This window comes from Callionymus lyra, chromosome 17 (assembly GCF_982586985.1).
Source record: "Callionymus lyra chromosome 17, fCalLyr1.hap1.1, whole genome shotgun sequence".
Lineage (NCBI taxonomy): Eukaryota > Metazoa > Chordata > Actinopteri > Syngnathiformes > Callionymidae > Callionymus > Callionymus lyra.
The window spans coordinates 987,501-1,012,221 of record NC_141834.1 but is presented as its reverse complement, the minus strand read 5'-3'; the positions used below and the strand labels follow the sequence as shown (position 1 = coordinate 1,012,221).

At 40.3% G+C, this 24,721-nt stretch overlaps 1 protein-coding gene and 15 non-coding genes across 16 annotated transcripts in view; 15 read left to right on the top strand and 1 right to left on the bottom strand.

Annotated features, from left to right (window-relative positions):
• nt5dc1 (5'-nucleotidase domain containing 1) overlaps positions 1-24,721 on the bottom strand; it is a 193,380-nt gene that overhangs the window by 7,124 nt on the left and 161,535 nt on the right. Inside the window, exons 8-9 of the mRNA XM_087812747.1 lie at positions 20,045-20,219; positions 12,825-12,922 (exon numbers count right to left, since the gene is read on the bottom strand). Of these exons, the coding sequence (XP_087668873.1) occupies positions 12,825-12,922; positions 20,045-20,219 (273 nt within the window). The remainder of the gene's footprint in view (positions 1-12,824; positions 12,923-20,044; positions 20,220-24,721) is intronic.
• Positions 20,692-20,763, top strand: trnaa-agc (transfer RNA alanine (anticodon AGC)). Its single transcript has one exon. It is a non-coding gene; the product is annotated as a tRNA-Ala (tRNA).
• On the top strand, positions 20,985-21,056 carry trnaa-ugc (transfer RNA alanine (anticodon UGC)). Its single transcript has one exon. It is a non-coding gene; the product is annotated as a tRNA-Ala (tRNA).
• trnaa-agc (transfer RNA alanine (anticodon AGC)) lies at positions 21,282-21,353 on the top strand. The gene has a single exon. It is a non-coding gene; the product is annotated as a tRNA-Ala (tRNA).
• Positions 21,575-21,646, top strand: trnaa-cgc (transfer RNA alanine (anticodon CGC)). Its single transcript has one exon. It is a non-coding gene; the product is annotated as a tRNA-Ala (tRNA).
• trnaa-ugc (transfer RNA alanine (anticodon UGC)) lies at positions 21,811-21,882 on the top strand. Its single transcript has one exon. It is a non-coding gene; the product is annotated as a tRNA-Ala (tRNA).
• On the top strand, positions 22,108-22,179 carry trnaa-agc (transfer RNA alanine (anticodon AGC)). Its single transcript has one exon. It is a non-coding gene; the product is annotated as a tRNA-Ala (tRNA).
• trnaa-ugc (transfer RNA alanine (anticodon UGC)) lies at positions 22,404-22,475 on the top strand. The gene has a single exon. It is a non-coding gene; the product is annotated as a tRNA-Ala (tRNA).
• Positions 22,703-22,774, top strand: trnaa-agc (transfer RNA alanine (anticodon AGC)). Its single transcript has one exon. It is a non-coding gene; the product is annotated as a tRNA-Ala (tRNA).
• trnaa-agc (transfer RNA alanine (anticodon AGC)) lies at positions 23,002-23,073 on the top strand. Its single transcript has one exon. It is a non-coding gene; the product is annotated as a tRNA-Ala (tRNA).
• On the top strand, positions 23,295-23,366 carry trnaa-ugc (transfer RNA alanine (anticodon UGC)). The gene has a single exon. It is a non-coding gene; the product is annotated as a tRNA-Ala (tRNA).
• Positions 23,592-23,663, top strand: trnaa-agc (transfer RNA alanine (anticodon AGC)). Its single transcript has one exon. It is a non-coding gene; the product is annotated as a tRNA-Ala (tRNA).
• On the top strand, positions 23,885-23,956 carry trnaa-cgc (transfer RNA alanine (anticodon CGC)). The gene has a single exon. It is a non-coding gene; the product is annotated as a tRNA-Ala (tRNA).
• trnaa-ugc (transfer RNA alanine (anticodon UGC)) lies at positions 24,121-24,192 on the top strand. The gene has a single exon. It is a non-coding gene; the product is annotated as a tRNA-Ala (tRNA).
• On the top strand, positions 24,418-24,489 carry trnaa-agc (transfer RNA alanine (anticodon AGC)). Its single transcript has one exon. It is a non-coding gene; the product is annotated as a tRNA-Ala (tRNA).
• Positions 24,714-24,721, top strand: part of trnaa-ugc (transfer RNA alanine (anticodon UGC)) — a 72-nt gene continuing 64 nt past the window's right edge. The window contains exon 1 of the tRNA in view: positions 24,714-24,721. This exon is cut by the window's right edge and continues 64 nt beyond it. This is a non-coding gene — a tRNA (tRNA-Ala).

Sequence of the window (24,721 nt, the reverse complement as noted above, 5' to 3'; positions counted from 1 at the left end):
TATCGGTGATGTGCTGAGGAACAACACGAAACAAGCGCACTTTGTATTGGATCAGCCAGATTGACAGTTCTCCAGTGCTTCGATCGCGAGTGTCCAAAGCTGGCATTGGCTGCCTTGACCCTCACGTTCAGACTAAATACTGACACATTAATGCTATACACACATATATAACATCCTTGAAATTATATTTAAGCACAGATGAAGGTAATCGCTGTGCTTGTAAAGTTGTTAACAATGAGCTGCAGCATGTAAACAACCGAGAGTGAGTATAAATACTGCATGATTCTGGAGACGTTCATTTGTGTATTGGTCTTTAAGGATTACTATGAGAACAAACACTGCGGTCACTGTTGTCTAGTGCGCATACGCACGCGAATACTTTGCAGATTTTAAAGTTACCATATATACGTTGAACATACATTGGATTATTATAAATAATAAATTATTATACATTTTCTGCGAGTACAAAAATCCACAATAGGAAATCAAGGCAAAATCCAATTTTATTGCTGTATTTTAATGAAAAACGCCCTGTACTTGCTTTTAAAAAAAACAAGATGTTATATATGTGTGTATAACAGTAATGTGTCAGTAATTGGTCTGACAGTGAAGGTTAGTACTTGCGATCGAAGCAAAATGACGCTTGTGTGTTATTTTTCATCAGCATATCACCAATATAAACTTTACATACTGTAAATATTTCTTATAAAGTATGAATCTCTACAATCAATGTCTCAAGTTTATTAGTGAGAATTGTTACTGCTGATTGACAGACCCGGCTGCAGAAAAACATTTAAGGGGGGGGGCATTACATATTTTCAGGGGGGCAAACTTTTCAACCTTAAAACGTAGTGGCTTCAGGCTGAACAATTTCTCTGTGACTACTCGCACAGTACAGACAAATATTTTTCACCTTACTAAAAAGCAGTGGCGGGCTGTGCATTTCACACATAGGCCTTCAGTGGCGCACGTTTGAATGAATCCACCTCTCAATAACTACTTTAAGGTTCTTTATGCACCACAGGGATCTGACCGTGTACTGTTATAGGTCAATAAGACGTTTATCATCAAATGAACATCAGTGCATTATATCAAAATATCACTCCCACTAGTCTGTGTGGTTTCCATGGCTACGACACACACACTCTGCATCGCCCCCCAAAACACACACACACACACACACACACACACACACACACACACACACACACACACACACACACTAGAAGTTCATGGAGGAAATAAATCAATCATTTGAGGCTCTTGAAAGACTCAGAGTTTGCATAACTTTCTTAACAATGTCAAGCTTTTCTGGAGAAGTCCTTCTTGAAAATGGCTTTGCAAGTATATCCACGACCAGATCAAGCTCTTCAGCCATTTTGTGAAAAAACAAAGAGTTAAACTAGTGCTCAGTGCTATCCAATCAGAGGACATGAACGTGTCATGTGTTCAACCCGCTCAACGCATCCAGCGTCGTGGAAGCTGTGAGGAGGGTAGCTTCCAAAGCGCTGCCGTTGATTTCAATGGGCAAGGGCCAGCTCTGAAGCGACTGAAGGCCTCGGGTAACCCATGACCGGCTGCTCAAATTTATAAGAAAGTTCAGAGCAGACTGTACTTTCTGAGGAGGTTTCCACAGGTTGAGTTTCAACAGGTTGGACAGATTGATCAGAAGGGCTGGCTCTGTGGTTGGCATGAAGCTGGACTCACTGGTGACAGTTGCAGAGAGGAGATCACTGAACAAACTACTGTTCATCATGGATGATGACAGTCATCCTCTGAACACTGTCATCAGTGAGCAGAGAAGCAGATGGAGTGCATGAATGCTCCTTCCCAGGTGCAAAACAAATAGACTCAAGGACTCATTCATTCCTCGGGATATTAAATTGTACAATTCTGAGTTCGGGGGCATTAGTGGAGTAAAAGTATCATGATGTTCTGTTCTATGTTAATCTTTGTGTCCTTTATCTTTGTTATTTTTCTTTGATCTATGTTCTTTATCTTTAGACTTAGATTGTCTCATCTTGTTCTTTCTCTTTATTTCTCTTTGTTCTTGTTCTTATTTAATTTTGATTATTTTTTATGAAAAATTGCTGTATTTGCTGTGGATAATTTGGAAAAAAACAATTTCCCGAAGGAGACCTCCTGAGGGATCAATAAAGTTCTACCTAACCTAAATATGATTGGATGAAAGCTGTAACATGAACGTTAAGTGCAAGCAAGAGGAAAGAAATGAAACGAAGAGAAAAGACTATGAGGAATAATTTAATACAAATTAATGAAAAATAAACATAAAAAAAGGAAACCTTTTTTATTTTTAATTAAAAAATTAAATGTATTTTCTGATTATGTTTAGGCCAGCAGAGAAGGCCTTGCTGGCCCTGACGGTCCGTCACTGCTAAAAACTCACAGTTCATCCCAAAATCTAACTCAAAATCGACATGTTTTCAGTATACATGGATAGCGCTGCTTCCTGCTCGCTCTCCTTGTTACTTTTTCTTGTCAGGGTATTACGGATGTGAAACCAATACCTATTACTGACTCTATAAGCAACTGTAACCATTGATGTCAAACGATAACAATAACTGTAGTGGCACCTAATGACCACTTGGATGTGCTGTTCTCTTGACATTGATGGATGTGTGTTGAGAAATCGAAGACGATAACAAACGAACATATTTTGAATCCCGGATTGCTGTTAGCGTTGTTGTGTGTTCTCACATGAAAATAACTAAAGAGTTGAGTTACTACATTTTACGCCGTGTCTGCTGATCGATCAAGTGCATAGAAATTAGATGTAGACATGCAGTACTCTTTCTCACCACAAGGACTTAACTGAGTAATTTCTAGCGAGTTAGAATTTTATTTTTCTTACCATTTTTATTGACAACCTTGATTTATTTAAACAATAAACACAACACTATTTACAAAAATAATGTAATTTACTGAAGGTTAAAATTAAATGTGTTTAGTACACGTCTCTTTTGTTTACAGTAAATATTATTTAGACCAAAGAAGGTATGAAGAATTATATGAAGAAGGATGGTGATATTAAGAACTACAATGTTGTTAGTTCCATACTTATAAATGAGCTAAAATAGATGCGCTGTAAAGTTCTAATAAATACGTCACCAGCCATGAACGTCACACATGTCACTGAACTTGCACTTCCTGTTACACGAATAAATCGGCGCACACTGAAGATTTAAGTATTAACAATTTTAATAAAGAAATTCGAGGCCTTTTTCGAAAATGTATTGATTTTTAAAAAGATGCCATTAAATTTGATATTGAATTTATGTTTAAAAAATGAAAATAAAAAAAATGTCCCGAAATTCGTTGATTTGCATTTCAAAAATGAATATAGAATGATCAGAATGTACACGGACCATTAATAATTATCTCGAGAAAATCATACCTTGTGATGAATAAAAAAAACCTCAACATGTTTTAACTTGAGAATATCATACCTTGTGACATGCGCATCCTAAAATGCACTAGGCCCATTTAAGCGAAGAAAAAGGAAATGCCATGGACCAAGAGCATCTTATAACCATTTATTTAAATTTAGGTATGACTCACAAAGAGATTCTTAACAGCTTAGCCACGAAGTACAACAAGAACATTTCTTTATACCTTTATCAATAATCAGCCTTAACAAAGTTTCCTAAATTACTGATCAATGGTTTGTGTCATATATGTTTTTGAGTCTCTCTGACCACTATTTCAAAGTTATGTGGAGCATGTTTTGGCTTTTTTCAGGAGCAGTTCAACGAGATAAAGTGTGGAAAACGCACAGAATTCGGCCATCGAGGAATCCCTATGTTCCCAGTGGGATACAGAATAAATATTTTCAGGTCCTCATTTGTGGAGAAGCCCCTGGCTGCAGCCTAGAGCTAAAATTTGAGCTCCGCATATGTTGACATCAGCCTTCTATCCTTCGTTGAGTCCGATCCATCCTGTACACATTTAAATAGTCTTATCATCACGATTGCATCGTGCTCATCTTAAAAAAAAAAAGGTTAACTGAAAGTTGAAAAGGCAAACATCTTTGAACAAAAATGGAGGTACATTGTACATTGTAAGGATATGACAACTTTGCTGTAATCGATCATCTAGATTTAACACACATTTCAAATAATCATTTGATTAACTTATAATCTATCATCATATTTAATTCCTATTAAATAACCATTGCCTCTCCTTAGTATCCACTTTCTCAGCTTTTCGTCAGGTCAGGTCAAGTCGACACTCAGAAAGACACTGAGAAAGACAAAACAATCTGTAAATGATGCCGGCAAGTCTGGTTCCAACAAGGACAAGGACAGACATCTGCGTAACTCAACTGATAAACAGATTCTCTCTAGACCAGTGGTCCGGTACCTGTCCGTGGATCAATTGGTACCGGGCTGCACAAGAAATAATTAATAATTTCTGTTTTACTCATTATCCAAGTATGAGCAATCTTTTATTTTGAAAAACTTTTTCTTTTGAAAAATGACCGGATTCTCTCGGTTACATCTGTGTGCCAAAATTTAACCCACAAGCTAGAAAATGAGTAAGAAACAGACGTCTTTGGAAAGTTTCTTTGCGAAGGGGAAAAGGCCCAGTGAAGAGACAGAATAAGAGCCTACGACTTCCAAGCACAAGAAAGCTTTTAACAAACAATACCAGGATAGCTACTTGAAATATGGATTTATTGCGGCAGGTGATTTCCACATACCAAGCCCGCTCTGCATAATATGCGGCGACCGGCGCTAATGAGGCAATGAAGCCTTCAACATTGCTTCGCCACTTAGAGACCAGGCATCCTGGATTAAAAGACAAGCTCCTGGAGTATGGTGAGTTAAAATTTTCATGCACTTTATATTCGTTTTTGTGGCGTATCGGTATTTTATTTTGCAGGCATGTTTAAACGTTACCATAGCAACTAGAGTTAGAGAGAGTGGTCGAGAAGAGGAGAGCTTGTGAGTCTTAGCGGGCACACAAACATGCAGAAGCGTGATCTGACGCTTCAAACTTTATTTCAGCTGTTTAATAATAAATAATAATAAAATATTACAATATAACCAGCCCCCCCCCCCCCCCCACACCCCCGGGCTGTGGTAAAATTGTCAAGCGTTGACCGGTCCTTGGTGATAAAAAGGTTGGGGACCACTGCTCTAGACGACAAACTGCAGTAACTTTCCACAACCACCACTTGGCAAGGCCACCTTAAAAGACAAGTGTTTCAAGTAACTGACCAATAATACAAGCTGTAATGACCAGAGGCGTTTACCTGAATATTCATACTATAAAAGATCCGCCATATCGTTAGAACTTTGTGCTTCGTTCTTCTACTAGAGCGGGTCAATTCTCACTGCAGAATTCTGTATCAACTGCAGGCGAGACAGCTCCTTCTTGTTTAGACACCAAAATAAACTGTTAAAATAGTCTAAACAAGAATACACAAACGCATAGATTATAAGCTCCAGATCGTGTTGTGACATCATTTTCCTAAATTGAGGGTTATGAAGGAAACAGTTTCTGGTCAGTTTTCTGCAGTCTTGTACTAGAGACACGTCTTTATATATACAACATAATATACATACATACATAATACAACACCCAGGTTTCTCAGGCTCAGTGCTAATCTAAATAATTAAACAAAACTATTCATTTTAATTTACATTGTCTTTCTCCATCTTTTCGATCACCTCCTCCAAAACCTTGCATTGCAGGAGGAAGGAACGCAGATCATCTTCAATATTTTCGTAGATGTAGGAATCAATTTAAGATTGACAGATAGTTAACCTGAAAAACATTGGGTTTGATTGTTCAGTGTTAACGGATGTTGTATGGTTATTAGCATTTGTTATACTCGAGTTTTGGTAAAGCAATACGATAACTACTAGAAATATTGTTAGCAGCAGCGACAAGATCGTTAGACAAGGTAAAAAGTGTATCAAATTAAAAACAAGTGCATTACCTCCAAGGTTTAAACTGGTGTTCTTACAGGGTGTATCTAGAGGATAACTTTACTGGTCCAGTAAAGTGTGGCAATGGAACTGGCACGTCTAAATACCGCGACATTCTAATATATCGAGGTGTGATTTTCTCAATACTATTTTTTGTCACGAGATAAAAAAAAATACATCTATGTCACCTCCTGGGCTAAGTGGTTTTCCGTTTTGCGCTTTTAAATTAAAAACCAATAAACGGAAGGTACACAGACCTATTTACATTATGAGAAGTTTATTTAATTCTTTTAGTACCTCAATGGAACTAGATGAAAGCTAAAGTACCTCTTTAATGTTGCAATTTAGCTATCCACCAAAAAAAAGTTTATGTTACATCTTAATTGATATTTGTAAAAGAAATGCTGTTAAAAAATAAAGAATACAAAATGAACACCTGGGATTGGGATAATCAATGAATATCAAATTTAAAAAACTTTTTATATATATATATATATATATATATATATATATATATATATATATATATATATATATATATATATATTTAAAAAAAGACATTCCTACCTGTACAGGGATGTATGGTCAACTTCATTCCCACTCTTCCCTTTGACCTTGTTGACCTTGAATAAGCATGCAGGCTGACAAAGTCTCCAAAATTCGCATGTAGTCTTTTGTTTTATAAGTCTGTCCAAACATCGACAGCACGATCCAAACAATTAATCATGAAAACTCTGTATCGGGTTTTAAAGCAAACCTGGATGAAGTATAGCACCACTATAACTGAGAAAAAAGGGGAAAAGACAAATGGGTTAAAAAGTTAAAAAAGGTGGGTGTATTTGTTCTAAACCCCATAACACCATCTAATGGTGAAACTTCCAAAAATTGAAATACACTGCCATGGAATATCAAAAGAAAACAGTGGAAAATCAGGACCATTCTCAAAAAAAATTGAAAAATGATTTGCCCTAAAATAAATAAATGATCAGCAATAACTTAAAATAAAATCAGAGAAACGTAGTCATGAAACAGAAAGTAAAACTAATCTATAATCATAATGGGGTTTTAAGCCATAATTAATCACTAAGATTAAAAAAACTGCATGGAAAGAGCAGAACAGACCTTGTGACTTTCGAAAAACATGACTAAACGTTGTGTGTGTGATTGTGTGCCAGTGCAGAGAAGTCTGTGAGTGTATGTTTAATGTTTTACTCTCATTCTTTCTTTATTCTTTTCTTTTTACATGAGTGAGGAAGACTTAGATTATGATTTCAGTCCAAAAAACGGTCACACAAGAATCAATGTCCAAATGAATAATCTGAACTAAAAGCTACATTTTGAGTATGAATGAGTATCTTGAAAATAGGAAAATAAATCGTAATTAAGGTAGTAGTGGCATTAGAAGAGAAAGTAAAATTGCAGTTGTAAGAAAGTACAATTGTACAAAGGTTTGTAAATTGTTCATTCCAGCTTTTGACAAAAATGTAGATCAATTCTGTAAGTTGGATGGTCCAAGCAAAAAGAAAATATTAACAAAAATATAAAAAGAAACACTGAGGCAAATCAAAGAAAAGATTGAAGAGACTCTGAGTCACCCTGTCTGAACCTAAAAAGTCGCCACTGCAGCATCTATGAAATACCAAAAAATAAACTAAGAGATATTTCTGTTGTGGGTGGATAAATTAAACAAATGGTTAAAGTCATCTTAAATGACAGAAACAGTAAATGTAATAAAATCAAGTGAATTGATAAATTTAGGATACCTCATGTGACAATATCATACAATTTAAAAAAGTTTGCCAATTCAACAGTTCAAAAGTAGAAAGTCCACTAAACATAAATATTATTAGAAACTCCCAACTTGTACCTTGAACATGCACAAGTTGATAAACTGCTAAGAAAACCAACCTAAAAATAAAATACTGGAGTACTTCCAGGTGGATTAAACCTTACAAAATCACAGAGGTGACGACCTATTGCATCAAGGTCTAACTGACACCTATTCAAATTAACAAATACATTCATTAAACACATTTGAACACACACAACACCATCTACTGTTGAAAGACACTTCAAGACATTCACACAGATCTTACAAACAACACACTGAGCTCGGCAACAAACAAACAAACTGTTTGTTTAAATTTCTTAAATTTAAAATGGAATAAAATAAAAAGTGTCATTGGTACAATATCAGAGTGAAGAAGAAGCTCCCCAGCCTCTCCTAACCTTGTGTGTGTATGTGAGAGTGAAATAATTCACAGAATACTCGGCAGTGCTTCACTCTTCTGCTTGAAGTCAAAATATACTGATCATTTGAACACTCTGCTAACTTCAAGAATTATTCAAATAAAACACATGACAAACTTTAACAGACATCCACAGACCATGTTTGAAAATCACAACTCATGATGTGCAACTTTTTATTTTTTTATTTTACTTTTTTATTTGTGCAGGCTTTTCCTTTATTTTCTGGAACTACTGTGTTGTTCTCACTGTTATCGTGATCTTTTAAGTTTATATTTTATTGAGTATTTAAGCGCTTTGTGACCCTGGTCTGGAAAGGCGCTCTATAAATATAAATCACTTACTTACTTACACAACCTCCTCATCACCACCTGAATAGATTTATAACTGACCTTCTCATAACTTCTGATATTTTCATCCTGTTAGGGGTGGTGTTGAGAAGCCCTCAAGAGAGGGAGCAATAAGAAACCACTGTAGATATCAAAAGTATCTCCTTGTCAGAAGGTCCCAGCAGAAAGAGAAATAAAATATAAGAACCAAAATGTGTAGAGCTAAAAAACTTGACTAACAGACTTTTAAATTTACCTACAGGCAGACAGGAGAAATAAAACTGGACCTTTGTGAAGTCATGACAATAAGCACTGTTAAACAAAAACGTTCTGTTATTTAACATTTTTGCAGTATTCACACAGACAGAAAGAACCAAAACTAATACAACAGAAACAAAACACGTTGAACTCGTTTGTCCATGTAGCCAGATAAAAGTAATCAGCTAACACAACTACAGTCCTGTATTACAGATATCAAGTCCTGGATGACCAAAAACTTCCTCCTACTGAACTCGGAAAAGACTGAGGTTTTACTAGTTGGTCCGCAACATCTCAGACAATCATTAACTAATGGTCTAGCTTTACATAATGGACTTTCTCCTGCTACTAGCACCACTGTAAAGAATCTGGGTGTCTGCTTTGACGAGGACTTGTCATTTAACTCACACATAAAACAAATCTCACGGACTGCTTACTTCCACCTTCGTAACATTTAAAAAATCAGGCACTTCCTTCATTTAGATGCTGCTGAGAAGCTCATCCATGCTTTTGTTACCTCCAGGCTGGAGTATTGTAACTCTCTTCTGTCAGGATGTTCTAAAAAGTCTCTCAGAACTCTTCAGCTCATCCAGAACTCTGCAGCTCGTGTCCTGACTAAGACTAAGAGGCGCAAACACATTTCCCCTGTACTGTCTTCCCTACATTGGCTTCCTGTAGAATTTAGAATACAATTTAAAATCCTTCTCCTAACCTATACAGCCTTACATGGTCTAGCACCAACATACATTAAATATTTAATCCAAACTTACCAACCCTCTAGGACCTTACGATCCTTAAACTCTGATCTATTAGTTATACCACAAATCTCTAAATGAAGATTTTGAGCCAGGGCCTTCAGTTTTCAAGCCCCTCTGCTGTGGAACCAACTACCGGCTTCAGTCCGGAGGGCAGAGACCCTCTCTATGTTTAAAAACAATCTTAAAACCTTACTTTTCGATAAAGCCTATAACTAACTTAACTGTTTATCTTTAGCTGCTATAACTAACTTAACTGTTTTTCTTAGCTGCTATAGGCTGAGAATGCTGGAAGAGTTTTAGACACCAAGCTCTGTATATCCTTCTTTTCTGCATTACATTCATCACCTGTGCAGTTTAAACCCACACCTTTTTATTTCTCTCCCGGAGCCCCAGGGCTCCACCTCCAGAGCTGCTGATGATCCAGGATCTCCAGCACGTCATCAGATCCCGAGTTCCCCCCCGGCACCTCCATGGACTCTATTACACTCTCCTCTTTTTTTTTCTCACTATATCCTCCCTCACTCCTCTCCTTTTCCATCTGTCTACCCCCCCATCCTTCCTCCCAGCCGGTCAAAGCGGCAGGCCGTCAACAATGAGTCAGGTTCCGCTCGAGGTTTCTGCCTTTTAAAAGGAAGCTCACTGTACAGTGTTTCGCTTCTTGCTCTTTGTTGAATTGCTGGGATCTATTTTTACTTAATCAGCTATAGTCTTATTTCAACTGTATAGTATCTTGAGATAACTTTGTTATGATAAGACACTTTAAATAAAATTGAATTGAACAACGTTTCCATCAGTAATTACAGATGGAAAACGTACAGATTGCTGTGAGCCCTTTAGTACACCATTCTTTAAATTCGTAATCAGATGCTTCAGGTTTGAATTTGGTGTCTAACGAGGGCCAAGCTAACACTCTCACTTCCCCGTTCAATTTGTAGTGCTTTACCGTTTTCTTTCAGAGTATCATAGTTTGTTTGAGAAATTAGTTTTTGATTGTTTTGTTTTCGCAATCACCCAATGAAGATAGTACATTAAATTAATCATCGTTTATTTCTATGTCCTTCCACCTGGATTGGTGTTTAGGACAACAGAGACATAGAAGATCTTAATTGGGCTGCTTGGAAATAGTATTTCAAATTGGGTATTGACATTCCTCCATCTTTTTTTTAATTTAATTGGAGTGTTTTGTATCGAACTAGTGGTTTTCTCCCATTCCAAATGAATCTTGAGATCCATTTATCGCATGTAGAAAATTTTGCCTTAATCATGTGCAGTATGGATTGAAATAGATATAACAGCCTTAGGAGGATATTCATTTTAACTATATCTATTCTTCTACCAAAGTCTAAATCAAGTATTTGGAAAATAAAGTCCAATTAAGACAGTCAAAAGCTTTTCCCGCATCAAAACTTACTAATATTGCACTCATTTTGTTTCTCTATATCCAGTTTATTATATTTAATGAACGTCTTATATTATCTTGACATTGCCGACCTTTGATAAATCCGCAATGGTCTTGTTCTGGTTCAGTTAATATATTTTCCAATCTTTTTTAAATTATCGAGGTAAATATCTTCTAATCAACATTTAATAGTGAAATGGGTCTATAGAATTCCCATTTTTCCTTATTTTTCCCTTCCTTAGGGATAACTGTGATCACAGCTTCCCTCCACGAAGGGGGAGCTTTTGTTTTTTAAGTGTTGAATTAAATGATTTTAGAAGCGGCGGTGAAATTTCCTCTCGGAATTCTTTATACCATTCGCTCAGGTACCCATCACTTCCTGTTGAAGAAGATCAACAAACAACTGTGAAAAAGGACTGTGAAGAGGGTCCTGTGTTGTCAGTATTTAGAACTGTTGGCTGTTACCCTAACAATAAACCATGGATAACAAAGGAGGTCAAGGATGTCCGTAACAGGAAGAAGGGGTCTTTCAGGTGCAGGGACAGAGACGCCATGAGGTCAGCACAGCAATAGGTGAAGCGATGCTTGAGGGAGGCAAAGGACACCTACAGGAGGAGGTTGGAGGTGAAGCTAAACGGGGAACAAATAAGAGGTCTGGGATGGTGTTTAAACCATAACTGGACACAAGACCAAGTCCTCTCTGACTGCAGCAGACACGGTGGAAAAGGCAAATGGTCTCAACATTTTTTTCACAGGTTTGAGCAGGCCACCGCACCCTCACTGCTGCCTGCTATAGAACCTGCCCCATCTTCCTCTGCCCCCCTCAGCTCCACACAATCGCTTCCCAGCATAAGCTGATTCCAGGTCCGCGATGTACTTCAGAAGATTTGTCCAGCGAAGCCTGCTAGACCTGACAAGGTCTCTGCGTGGCTGCTAAAGACCTGTGCTGCTGAACTAGCTGGATCTTGGACTATCTCACTGAATGACCACAGTACGTCAGGCTGAAGGACATCACATCAGTACATGAGAACCTCAGGGGACAGTACTGGCCCCTCTACTCTTCACCATCTATACTTCAGACTTCTGACAACTCTGAGCTGATTCTCGTCCAGCTGACGACACTGCAATTGTTGGATGCATCTGGGACAACAGCTGGGAGAAGTATGGGAGTCTAATACGTGACTGTAGTGAGAGGAACCAGTTGCAGCTGAACACCTAAAAAACCACGGTGGTCCAGTGAAAAGATGATGTATTCCATATTAAACTTTGTATCCTTTTTTGTATTATTTTTCTTTGATCTATGTTTATGTATGTATTTTAATCTACTACTTTTACATCAGACATTGGAAAAGTGTGGCCCGGGCACACCATGTGACTCTTTGACTGTATGAGGTCCAAGATTATGTAGGAAAAAAAAAAAATTAATTATAGTAATATAAGATAATATAAGGGTTTTTGTTTTCTGACTTTTGTCATCTTTTTTGTTATTCTATGTGAGTATTTATTATCCCTCAAAAATAAGTTAACTTGAAGAAAATATTGGGGGAAAAGGGCTTTTAAATGTAATTATACATTTTTATAAGCGAAATAAATTTGTTTGATTTTATTTCTCGATTTTACACTTTCACGTCCCTTTTTTTGCTAGATGGCCCTTCACAACAGCCATTGTTTCGGATGTGGCCCCTTAGGAAATTTGATTGTAAATCAATGGCTTAGATCTATTTATTTCCATGCCATTTTGAATTAAGTGTTTTAAGGTCGCGTCCACACAGGAGGATAATACTGAAGCAGTTTTGTGAGGCAGTTGATTTGTGATTGACAGCACAGCATAAATGAAAAAAAATTAAAAGTCTGCAGCTAACATACAATAAACACTCACCAATAGTCTTAAAGGGTCTCTGCTGTGGTACAAGTGAGAAGAATCCTGGTTTAAGAGCATTGGTGATGATGACATCGAATAGCTCCTCAAAGTCCTTCCTGCAAAGCACAGATTAGGTCAGTAAATAAGAATGAAAAATGAATGCATTTTTGAAGAGACATCTTTTTTTTTTAATTATTATTATTAAAATAAGAAGTATAAAATAGTTCCATATAGACCAGACTTCTCTTTCATAGATTAGAACAACAGTTTAGACCAGGGGTGCTTGAGGGTACTGCTTCCTAAAATGACGTTTCACTCATTTACTCACTCATTTTTGAATCACTGGGATTTGTTTTTATTTTCTCTATATCTTATAGTCTTACTTAGACTGTAAAGTGTCTTGAGATAACTCTGTTATAGTTTAACACTTTAAATAAAATAGAATTGAAAAGAAGTGGAGCTTCTGTAGGGAGCACTGTGGAGTAAGCTGAATGGATTGTTACTCAGACACCAAATGCCCCAACTAAAAGGTAAGAGAATGATGAGGCTTTTAAAATGTGAAAATTCTATTTAATAAATTGAGATAGTTACACATTTTTTTGGTAATATAAACTAATGCTTAAAGTTACCTTTAAAAGTATAGAGTGCAGCAGGTGTAACCTTATGCACCGTCGTTGCCAGTTCTGGTCGCTATTAAAGGGACACACTTCCGTGTTTTCTTTACAAGATGACCGAAAAAATTAATGCTTCTCTTCTTGCTAACACCTCTTCATTGTCACAGGTCAGTAATGGTAAAACACTGCCAAGTTGAAAGCCTTAAGCTTTAGACTGTGTTGCTGTTAAATCTCAGCGTGATGTTTATTTGTGTGACTTCTAAAGGCGATTGTAAAGTTAAGATTTACTGCAGAGATGTGCGGTAGAGGGAAAACCCCTGAGTTATCTTCATAATCTCAGGTTCTACGAATTGGTGCGAAGCCCTCTAACCGCTTCGCTATAGGTTTTTCCTCAAGGCCCCGCCTCTGAGAAAGCTTAATGAACTCACCACCTAGCTGGGTGCAGTCCACTTCCTATAAAGGCAGGAAACACCCGCCGCACCTCCTCCAACTGAAAACTCAGCGAGAAAGGCGGATGCTGGACGACGAGGTTAGAGGGCTTCGCACCAATTCGTAGAACCTGGGATTATGAAGATAACTCAGGGGTTCTTCTTCATACTGGCGCTCCACCCTCTAACCGCTTCGCTATTGGTTTAAACCCAAGGCGAAGCCCGACGGGACAGCAGCATCACATTTGGATTTGTCACCATGTTGAGGAGATGGGCGTCCACCTCAGCCTTCGCTAGAGCCTAAGAGGCTCCCAAGACAACACCCCGCGAAAGACGGCGGTGTCACACCACGGGTGAAATGTGCCCCTAATTCGCTAGGAACAGATCCACCTGCTGCCTGGTAGGCCTGGATAATGGCCGATCTCACCCAATGAGAGACCTCTGAGGGAAGACCAGCTCACCAGGTCAACATCTACCGTGGCAAAAGAATGAGGCATCAGAGCGGCCGAATGAGGCCAGGTGCCGCAAAACAAAACCCGCACAGGACAACAGGTGAAGACCCTTGACCCAGGTCCAAGTGGGGCGGAGGTTAGAAGGTCCGCAGCGTGATAGTTGTTGCACGGAAGGACCTGAACCTTCGGACGACGGAACGCTGGGATCGGACACAATGACACTCAGGGCTAATGGGGAGAGCACAAGATCACTTGTTCTCTTCGTGGATGTCAGGTCCAAAAGGAGTGACCTTAAAAGACAAAATGTCACTCATTTCGCCTGTGAGCTGCTGCCATGAGCCCCAGGGGACACACACAGTACCTGCTGACGTCACATGACATCAAGCTTCCAGCAACTATGTTGTCAACCGGACTAATGGAGAGAGCACAAGGCTCGCTCGCTCTCTTTGTGGATGTCTGTACTAGAAGGAGCGAGCCCTCAAACAAAATGTCCAGTGGGACTTGGTCAAGAGGCTCAAATGTCAGGTCTGCGAGAGAATCCAGCACCAGCTGGAGATCCCGCCGAGGGCTGGAAGGCCTCACAGGAGTAAGAAACGCACCACCAGAGGGTAGGTACGTGCCCGACGTGCCTTGTTGCTATGGCTGATGCGAACACTCAGTGTCGCCACAGTCCGTCTGTTATCCAGCAATGCTGCAGGAAAAACAGGACAGCGGAGAGCAATCAGGAGCTGTGGTCCAGGGACCTGTCTGCACACCAGTGAGAGAACATCCCTCATTTGGAGGCATGAGTCTACACATGAGCCTCCATGTGTAGACGTGTATTCTCCAGCGTCTGGAGAATATCCGGGTCCAGAGTCCCGCTCAGCTTGTCCCATGCAAGAGCCACACTTTGAGAGGCAGATCCAGCACCAGGGGTGCCGTCAGAGTCCCCCCTTCCCGGGGAGTACGGCGCCACCATTATTAACCTCAGACTCCCCCGCTTCGCTCCCCGGAACAAGGGAAGGTTTCGCCGGAGGAGGGAAGGCAAACAGTAGCTGGCCAGCCAACTTAAGTGGGCCAAGCATCCACGCCTAGTGGGGAGCAATCAGAGGCCCTGAGGGAGAACCAAAGAAGACATGTGAAGTTCTCCTTTTTGGCGTAGAGGTCCGCCACCGTGTGACCATACCAAGAACACATCTTGGCAGCCACTACTCAGACAGACCCCATTCGTCCTGGACAGCCCCCCTTGACAGTCTGTCTACTAATACATTCAGCGCACCCGGCACATGCTGAGCTCTGAGAGAGAGCAGGTGATGGTCTGCCCACAGCCAAATGTTCTTTGCCACACTCAGAAGGGCTGGGGATCTGACTCGACCCTGGCGATTCACGTACACCACCGGTGGAGCTGTCTGATAGCACTAGGACGTTGGACTGTGACAGTTGGGGAGAGAGAGGTGAAGCAGGATGTTTTGAATTGCTTTCAACACTAGCCAGTTGATGTACACCGATCTGTTCCAGACACTGCTGGCGTAGGTCTGACCCGAGGTGCCTCCCCAACCTGTCAGGGATGCGTCTGTGAATACCTAAGTGTAATGAAGGACGCAACCTAATGGAACTCTCCTTCCGAGGTTGGTTAGAAAGTTCCCAAAAAAAACTTGTCCTGCAAAACCAAAGCGGGAGGCTCACTTTTCGAACTTGGTCCCGCTTAGGGTCTAGCTTGAGACGACCAAACCATCTCTGGAGATCCCTCATATGCAGCAAGCCCAGCCGCACTGCCGTGTGAGCTGCTGCCACGAGCCGCAAGAGGGACATAACAGCGCCTGCTGCCGTCCTTCTTCCAGCAACTGTGTTGTCTGTCGGAGAATGGGCTGTAAACTCGGGTCCGGGAGGCACGCATATCCTTCCTCCCTGTTCAGCATTACCAGGTAAACTTACTGCTGGACTGGAGTCAGAGTGCTCTTGCTGAGTTTGACCATTAACCCCAGGTTGGCAATATGGCTCAACATCTTCTGTGTGTGACCGTGACTTTTTGCCTCTGACCTGGCAAGGATCAACCAGTCGCCAATTAGGTCAGATCCTCACCCCATTTGTTCTCATTGGTTCCAGTGCTGCCTCCACACACTTGGTGAAGGTCCTGGGTGCCAGAGAGTAGCCGTTCGGGAGTCGAGTGTATTGACACACTCGATCCTCGAGGGCGGGACGCAAGTACTTCTGATGTCTCTCGACTATCAGAACATGAAAGTACGCGCAATAAGGTCGATAGATCCAATCTCCTGGACTTACACCTGTCAGCAGTCGTTTTACCGTCAACACACGAAAAGGGCGGGTGGCTATAAACCTGTTCAAATAGCTGACCCACTCCCCGTTCCGCCACTCGTGATCAGAGAAAAACGCAGGGTTGACGGTCAACTGGAGCGCATAGCCCCGCCTGATTACTTCCCTCTGCAATCTAGAATGAAGTAAAACCAGGCGACTCCAAGTCGAATAATGTTCCGTCAGAACTGCACCCCTGACGAACTTTGGGGTTTCCTCCGGCCCGCCCCCGCCATTGTCACAAGGCGGGCTGTTGACGAAAGGGCATCACAAGAGTCGCATCTCCATCTCCTGAACCAACAGCGCATATACACACGACCTGGATTCACTAGAGCCCCCACTCTCGTACATAAAATCCGGCTCTGTGGGAGAAACGCGCGAGCGTGCGTGAGAAACCTCAGATGCGTCTTGCATGTACCCTCTTCCCAGCTCCCCGAGCACTCCATAGGGTCACAGGAGCTGACGAAACCTGATATGTGGACGGATGTGCTGGAGAATTTCCCCAGAGCTGATGTGAGTTCAGAACAGATCGCGCGCACGTCGGCACCGACATGTCCGGCCTATTTTCACTTCCCTCATCAGCTGTCAAACCCCGTCAGACCAGCGCATGTCAACACGGAAGTGAAGTAAACACAGCTGATTAAGCCGGTCTCGTGGACATTTGCTTATAGGTGAACCGGCTCGCTGGAGATCCTGATCTCGAACCGGGTCTTCAAACATGTCACCACATGTCCCGTCATCAGGGGCAGCAGCGCGCCCCCGTAGGATCCCAGGATGCGGTCAAACCCTTGGTGCGTAATGGCTCCGGGACATACCGTTCCATGGCACTCCCGCCCAGAAACACCGGGACACCAAACCCGGAACCGGCTGCTCTCGACACTCTTGTAGGGGAGGGAAAACAGCATCCGGGCAACGTCAGAATAATGAGTTTCCGTATTATTACCTCATCAGATGACGAAACCTGCCGGGCCGGCATCTCAAAAGTCACGCGGAAGTGAAAGTAAACACAGCTGATTGTGCTGGTCTCGCGGACATCTGTATCTTAAAGGGCAATACAAGACAGTGATCGGGTCTGTCCCTCATCTGTGTGGACAGACCCAACTATGAAAGAACGGACTAGGTGTTAGACAACACTTTAAGTTATGTGGTGAGAGTAAAAACCTTGCCGGCTCTGAGCGGCGGAACATAATAGCTTAGCCTTAGCAGCGAATACTTCAAAACAAGCGAGTAACTTCCTGTCACAGGCTTGCACACTCTGCCAGTAACACTCTCATAATAAACCACAGAAGAATAATCCATTTCATGTCCTCTATTGCCATAAAGTGTATTTTATAGAAGGAGGAGATCGCTCACCCACAGCTGCTGCATGATCGGTGACTGTGCATCTGATGTCCGGGCGTCTAAACACTGAGCTGAACTGACACCGGCTGAGCGACATCACTTCCGACGTCTGTGTCCAAGAGGTCCGGAATCGATCATGGGAAAACTCCCACACCGGACCTCTGGGTATATTCCTGAAATCTCAGGAAAAATATGGACAAACTCACCACAGATGTCGAGATGTTTCAGCCGAGCAGATCCCGGAACCTCCTCCAGGAGAGCATATGCATGCGTCATCCTGAGGAGGGCAGCCTCTGTGGTTCTCCTATACCTCATCTGCAGTACACTGTAGATCTAAAAGTCGCGCGTAAAGCTGCATGTTGCGTCAGTCCTATGGCGTTTTTCCGCCGCCATACGTGACGTCCTCCATGGTGCCAGTGCTTCTTAACAGCGCTCATCAGCTGTCAAGCTCTGTCGGGCACGCGCGCTTGTCGACGCGGGAGTAAACACAGCTGACTCAGTCGGTCTCGTGGACATCTGCTCGTCTGGAAACACAACACACGTGGTTGGAGTCTGCCCGTCATTAGTGTGGACAGACTCCGTTATTACAGTCTCGGCATGACCCCGACGAAGGGGTTTAAAACCTCCTTCGAACTGTGTTCTGAGAGGAAACTCTCGCCGTCTATGAACAGCGGGCCAGTCGTCCTCCTCGTCGCGGTTTGTTCATGATCGAGGGACTTTTTTTTAGAATCCCTTATTAGTCCCGCGAGGGGAAATTCAACCATTCACACATACTGATGTGAGTAGGCTGCACACTTGCGCCAAGTTCACCATCAGGAGCAATCAGGGTGAAGTGTCTTGCTCAGGGACACAACGACACAAGCTTGTCTGGAGCTGGGATTGAACCTGCAACCTTTTGGACTGCAGGCTACCATCTGAGCTATGTCGCCCCCACTACTCACCTTATCATCATGGCCCAACAACCTTTTTCTTCTCATCACGTTCGAACGTGAGCTTGTTGAGTGTACCGCACAGGAACGCCATGTTGTTGTATTTTTTTTAAACAACATTGCATTAACCTGTCTTGATCATAATCATGATTGCTGTGGCGGCATGGGTCGACAAGCCTCGAACGTTTCCCGTCACTGTCAAAAGCCGTGGGAAGCGCTCGGCAGGCCACATAATCATCATCGTTTGATTTGGGCCTAGGCAAACGAAGCAGACATGTGTGTCTCCCCTCTTCAGGGAGGCTTAGCACTTTATGCACACATATTTGTTCACTTCAATTTTCATTCGCCATCATTACATTCCACTGTCAGGAGCTTACTGATGAGTTGTAAAGGGGAGGAAGTGCGGCGGGTGTTTCAAGCCTTTATAGGAAGTGGACTGCACCCAGCTGGGTGGCGAGTTCATTAGGCTTTCTCAGAGACGAGGCGGGGCCTCGAGGATAAACCAATAGCGAAGCGGTTAGAGGGCGGAGCACCAATATGAAGTAGAATGCATATATTCTTCCGAGAGTTCGCTGATAGTCTCAGTTTCCATTTATTTAGAAATTACTCATTTTCCATGTGTTTGTTTGGTAAATGGAGCTCCAATAAAGAATGGTGTGTTTGTCAGAAACTAACTTGTAAGAGTTTAAAATGGTGAGATAAACTGATGTACATGATGTTATCCATTTATCGAATATTATTTATATATTGTTTTAGTTTTATTAGAGTTATTTGAAAGTGAAATAAATGACAGAACTGCACGTCTTGCACTTTTTGAATAGAGATAATTACTTTCTTTTTGTATTAAGGACTGAATTTACACTGATGTACACTGATGTATGTATTTGAATGTATGTTTTTGAAATTAATAAGAAATGTGCGTAACAACATATTTTTACCCATGTGTTTTTAATTACGCATGCGTGCCTCCCAGATTACGAGTACGAATATGTAGTTACGTCAATGCAACTTAATAGTACGATCTACACTTCTCATGTTACAGGTAAGTGGGACTCATGCACCCGTTCTGACTTCAAAGTCGGCCACAATATACACATTTTGCACAAGAAATCAACATGTTCGGGTCAAAAGACTGTTTGCAATTTTTCTACCTGATTTTAAACAGTTATACTGGCCTCTTACCCAAGAATGTGTTGACAGATAAGCCTGCAGTAGTCGCTGTGGGAGCTGGTGATAAGGAGAAGAACTTTCCCTGCACTTTTCATGCTTTGTAGCCAGGACTTTACGGAGTCAGAGCAGGGCTGCAGGTATCGTCCAGGGTCTCTCTTCACACTCGGAAAGTAGGTTCCTGAATCTTCTGTACACAGACACAAAGAGAGATTTTAGTTAAGTTAACCATCTAAAACATCGTATTTTCATGAAAATAAGACAATATTGAACAGTAGTGGCCATATGGTTTATAAAGAGGTGACAGTTCAGGGCAAGCTATGGCAAAAATATAAATTTAACCAAATGTAACTCCAGTTCCATTGGTAAATGCAAAGCCCTCTAACAGGCTTCGCTATTAGTTTATCCCTTGAGAGATATCTACTCCCAGCATCTCCAACTAGATTTATAGATCAATACTGTTTTAAACTACTTGCTTTGCATAAAGACAATCTTTTAACAATGACTATGATTCTGTGCAAATAATAGTTAGGCCAGAACAATAGCTTCATGAAGTATGTTGGAAGCAATATTATCGAGAATGTCTTTTAAATATTCCAAGCCAATGTGACATAATACAGTCAAGATAAACTCTTTTGAAAACAAGTAAACACCTCATGCGAGGGGATGTAGCTCAGTGGTAGAGCGCATGCTTAGCATGTATGAGGTCCTGGGTTCAATCCCCAGCATCTCCAACTAGATTTATAGATCAATACTGTTTTAAACTACTTGCTTTGCATAAAGACAATCTTTTAACTATGATTCTGTGTAAATAATAGTTAGGCCAAAACAATAGCTTCATGAAGTATGTTGGAAGAAATATTATCGAGAATGTCTTTTAAATATTCCTACCCACTGATGGGACATAATACAGTGCAGATAAACTCTTTTGAAAACAAGTGAACCATTAAGACAAGGGGATGTAGCTCAGTGGTAGAGCGCATGCTTTGCATGTATGAGGTCCTGGGTTCAATCCCCAGCATCTCCAACTAGATTTATAGATCAATACTGTTTTAAACTACTTGCTTTGCATAAAGATAATCTTTTTACAACTATGATTCTGTGCAAATAATAGTTAGGCCAAAACAAACGCTTCATATCGTATGTTAGTAGAAGTATTATCGAAAATATCTTTTAAATATTCCAAGCCACTGATGGGACATAATAAGGTGAGGTTAATTTTTTGTTGAAAACAAGTGAACAGTTCATACAAGGGGATGTAGCTCAGTGGTAGAGCGCATGCTTAGCATGTATGAGGTCCTGGGTTAAATCCCCAGCATCTCCAACTAGATTTATAGATCAATACTGTTTTAAACTACTTGCTTTGCATAAAGACAATCTTTTAACTATGATTCTGTGTAAATAATAGTTAGGCCAAAACAATAGCTTCATGAAGTATGTTGGAAGCAATATTATCGAGAATGTCTTTCAAATATTCCTACCCACTGATGGGACATAATACAGTGAAGATAAACTCTTTTGAAAACAAGTGAACCATTAAGACAAGGGGATGTAGCTCAGTGGTAGAGCGCATGCTTCGCATGTATGAGGTCCTGGCTTCAATCCCCAGCATCTCCAAGTAGATTTATGATTCTGTGCAAATAATAGTTAGGCCAGAACAATAGCCTCATGAAGTATGTTGGAAGCAATATTATCGAGAATGTCTTTTAAATATTCCAAGCCAATGTGACATAATACAGTGAAGATAAACTCTTTTGAAAACAAGTGAACCATTAAGACAAGGGGATGTAGCTCAGTGGTAGAGTGCATGCTTTGCATGTATGAGGTCCTGGGTTCAATCCCCAGCATCTCCAACCAGATTTATAGATCAATACTGTTTTAAACTACTTGCTTTGCATAAAGACAATCTTTTTACAACTATGATTCTATGCAAATAATAGTGAGGCCAAAACAATAGCTTCATGAAGTATGTTGGAAGAAATCTTATCGAGAATATGTTTTAAATATTCCAAGCCACTGATGGGACATAATAAGGTGAGGTTAAATTTTAGTTGAAAACAAGTAAACATCTCATACAAGGGCATGTAGCTCAGTGGTAGAGCGCATGCTTAGCATGTATGAGGTCCTGGGTTCAATCCCCAGCATCTCCAACTAGATTTATAGATCAATACTGTTTTAAACTGCTTGCTTTGCATAAAGACAATCTTTTTACAACTATTAATCCTTACAAATAATAGTTAGGCCAAAACAATAGCTTCATATCGTATCTTAGTAGAAATATTATCAAGAAAATCTTTGAAATATTCCAATGCACTGATGGGACATAATACAGTGAAGATAAACTCTTTTGAAAACAAGTGAACAGCACATACAAGGGCATGTAGCTCAGTGGTAGAGCGCATGCTTTGCATGTATGAGGTCCTGGGTTCAATCCCCAGCATCTCCAACTAGATTTATAGATCAATACTCTTTTAAACTTCTTGCTTTGCATAAAGACAATCTTTAAACAATGACTATGATTCTGTGCAAATAATAGTTAGGCCAAAACAATAGCTTCATGAAGTGTGTTAGTAGAAATATTATTGAGAATATCTTTGAAATATTCCAACCCAATAATGTGCCACAATACAGTGAAGATAAACTCTTTTGAAAACAAGTAAACACCTCATGTGAGGGGATGTAGCTCAGTGGTACAGCGCATGCTTAGCATGTATGAGGTCCTGGGTTCAATCCCCAGCATCTCCAACTAGATTTATAGATCAATACTGTTTTAAACTACTTGCTTTGCATAAAGACAATCTTTTAACAATGACTATGATTCTGTGCAAATAATAGTTAGGTCAAAACAATAGCTTCATGAAGTGTGTTAGTAGAAATATTATCGAGAATATCTTTTAAATATTCCAAGCCAATAATGTGACATAATACAGTGAAGATAAACTCTTTTGAAAACAAGTAAACACCTCATGCGAGGGGATGTAGCTCAGTGGTAGAGTGCATGCTTAGCATGTATGAGGTCCTGGGTTCAATCCCCAGCATCTCCAACTAGATTTATAGATCAATAGTGTTTTAAACTACTTGCTTTGCATAAAGACAATCTTTTAACTATGATTCTGTGTAAATAATAGTTAGGCCAAAACAATAGCTTCATGAAGTATGTTGGAAGAAATATTATCGAGAATGTCTTTTAAATATTCCTACCCACTGATGGGACATAATACAGTGCAGATAAACTCTTTTGAAAACAAGTGAACCATTAAGACAAGGGGATGTAGCTCAGTGGTAGAGCGCATGCTTTGCATGTATGAGGTCCTGGGTTCAATCCCCAGCATCTCCAACTAGATTTATAGATCAATACTGTTTTAAACTACTTGCTTTGCATAAAGATAATCTTTTTACAACTATGATTCTGTGCAAATAATAGTTAGGCCAAAACAAACGCTTCATATCGTATGTTAGTAGAAGTATTATCGAAAATATCTTTTAAATATTCCAAGCCACTGATGGGACATAATAAGGTGAGGTTAATTTTTTGTTGAAAACAAGTGAACAGTTCATACAAGGGGATGTAGCTCAGTGGTAGAGCGCATGCTTAGCATGTATGAGGTCCTGGGTTAAATCCCCAGCATCTCCAACTAGATTTATAGATCAATACTGTTTTAAACTACTTGCTTTGCATAAAGACAATCTTTTAACTATGATTCTGTGTAAATAATAGTTAGGCCAAAACAATAGCTTCATGAAGTATGTTGGAAGCAATATTATCGAGAATGTCTTTCAAATATTCCTACCCACTGATGGGACATAATACAGTGAAGATAAACTCTTTTGAAAACAAGTGAACCATTAAGACAAGGGGATGTAGCTCAGTGGTAGAGCGCATGCTTCGCATGTATGAGGTCCTGGGTTCAATCCCCAGCATCTCCAAGTAGATTTATGATTCTGTGCAAATAATAGTTAGGCCAGAACAATAGCCTCATGAAGTATGTTGGAAGCAATATTATCGAGAATGTCTTTTAAATATTCCAAGCCAATGTGACATAATACAGTGAAGATAAACTCTTTTGAAAACAAGTGAACCATTAAGACAAGGGGATGTAGCTCAGTGGTAGAGTGCATGCTTTGCATGTATGAGGTCCTGGGTTCAATCCCCAGCATCTCCAACCAGATTTATAGATCAATACTGTTTTAAACTACTTGCTTTGCATAAAGACAATCTTTTTACAACTATGATTCTATGCAAATAATAGTGAGGCCAAAACAATAGCTTCATGAAGTATGTTGGAAGAAATCTTATCGAGAATATGTTTTAAATATTCCAAGCCACTGATGGGACATAATAAGGTGAGGTTAAATTTTAGTTGAAAACAAGTAAACATCTCATACAAGGGCATGTAGCTCAGTGGTAGAGCGCATGCTTAGCATGTATGAGGTCCTGGGTTCAATCCCCAGCATCTCCAACTAGATTTATAGATCAATACTGTTTTAAACTGCTTGCTTTGCATAAAGACAATCTTTTTACAACTATTAATCCTTACAAATAATAGTTAGGCCAAAACAATAGCTTCATATCGTATCTTAGTAGAAATATTATCAAGAAAATCTTTGAAATATTCCAATGCACTGATGGGACATAATACAGTGAAGATAAACTCTTTTGAAAACAAGTGAACAGCACATACAAGGGCATGT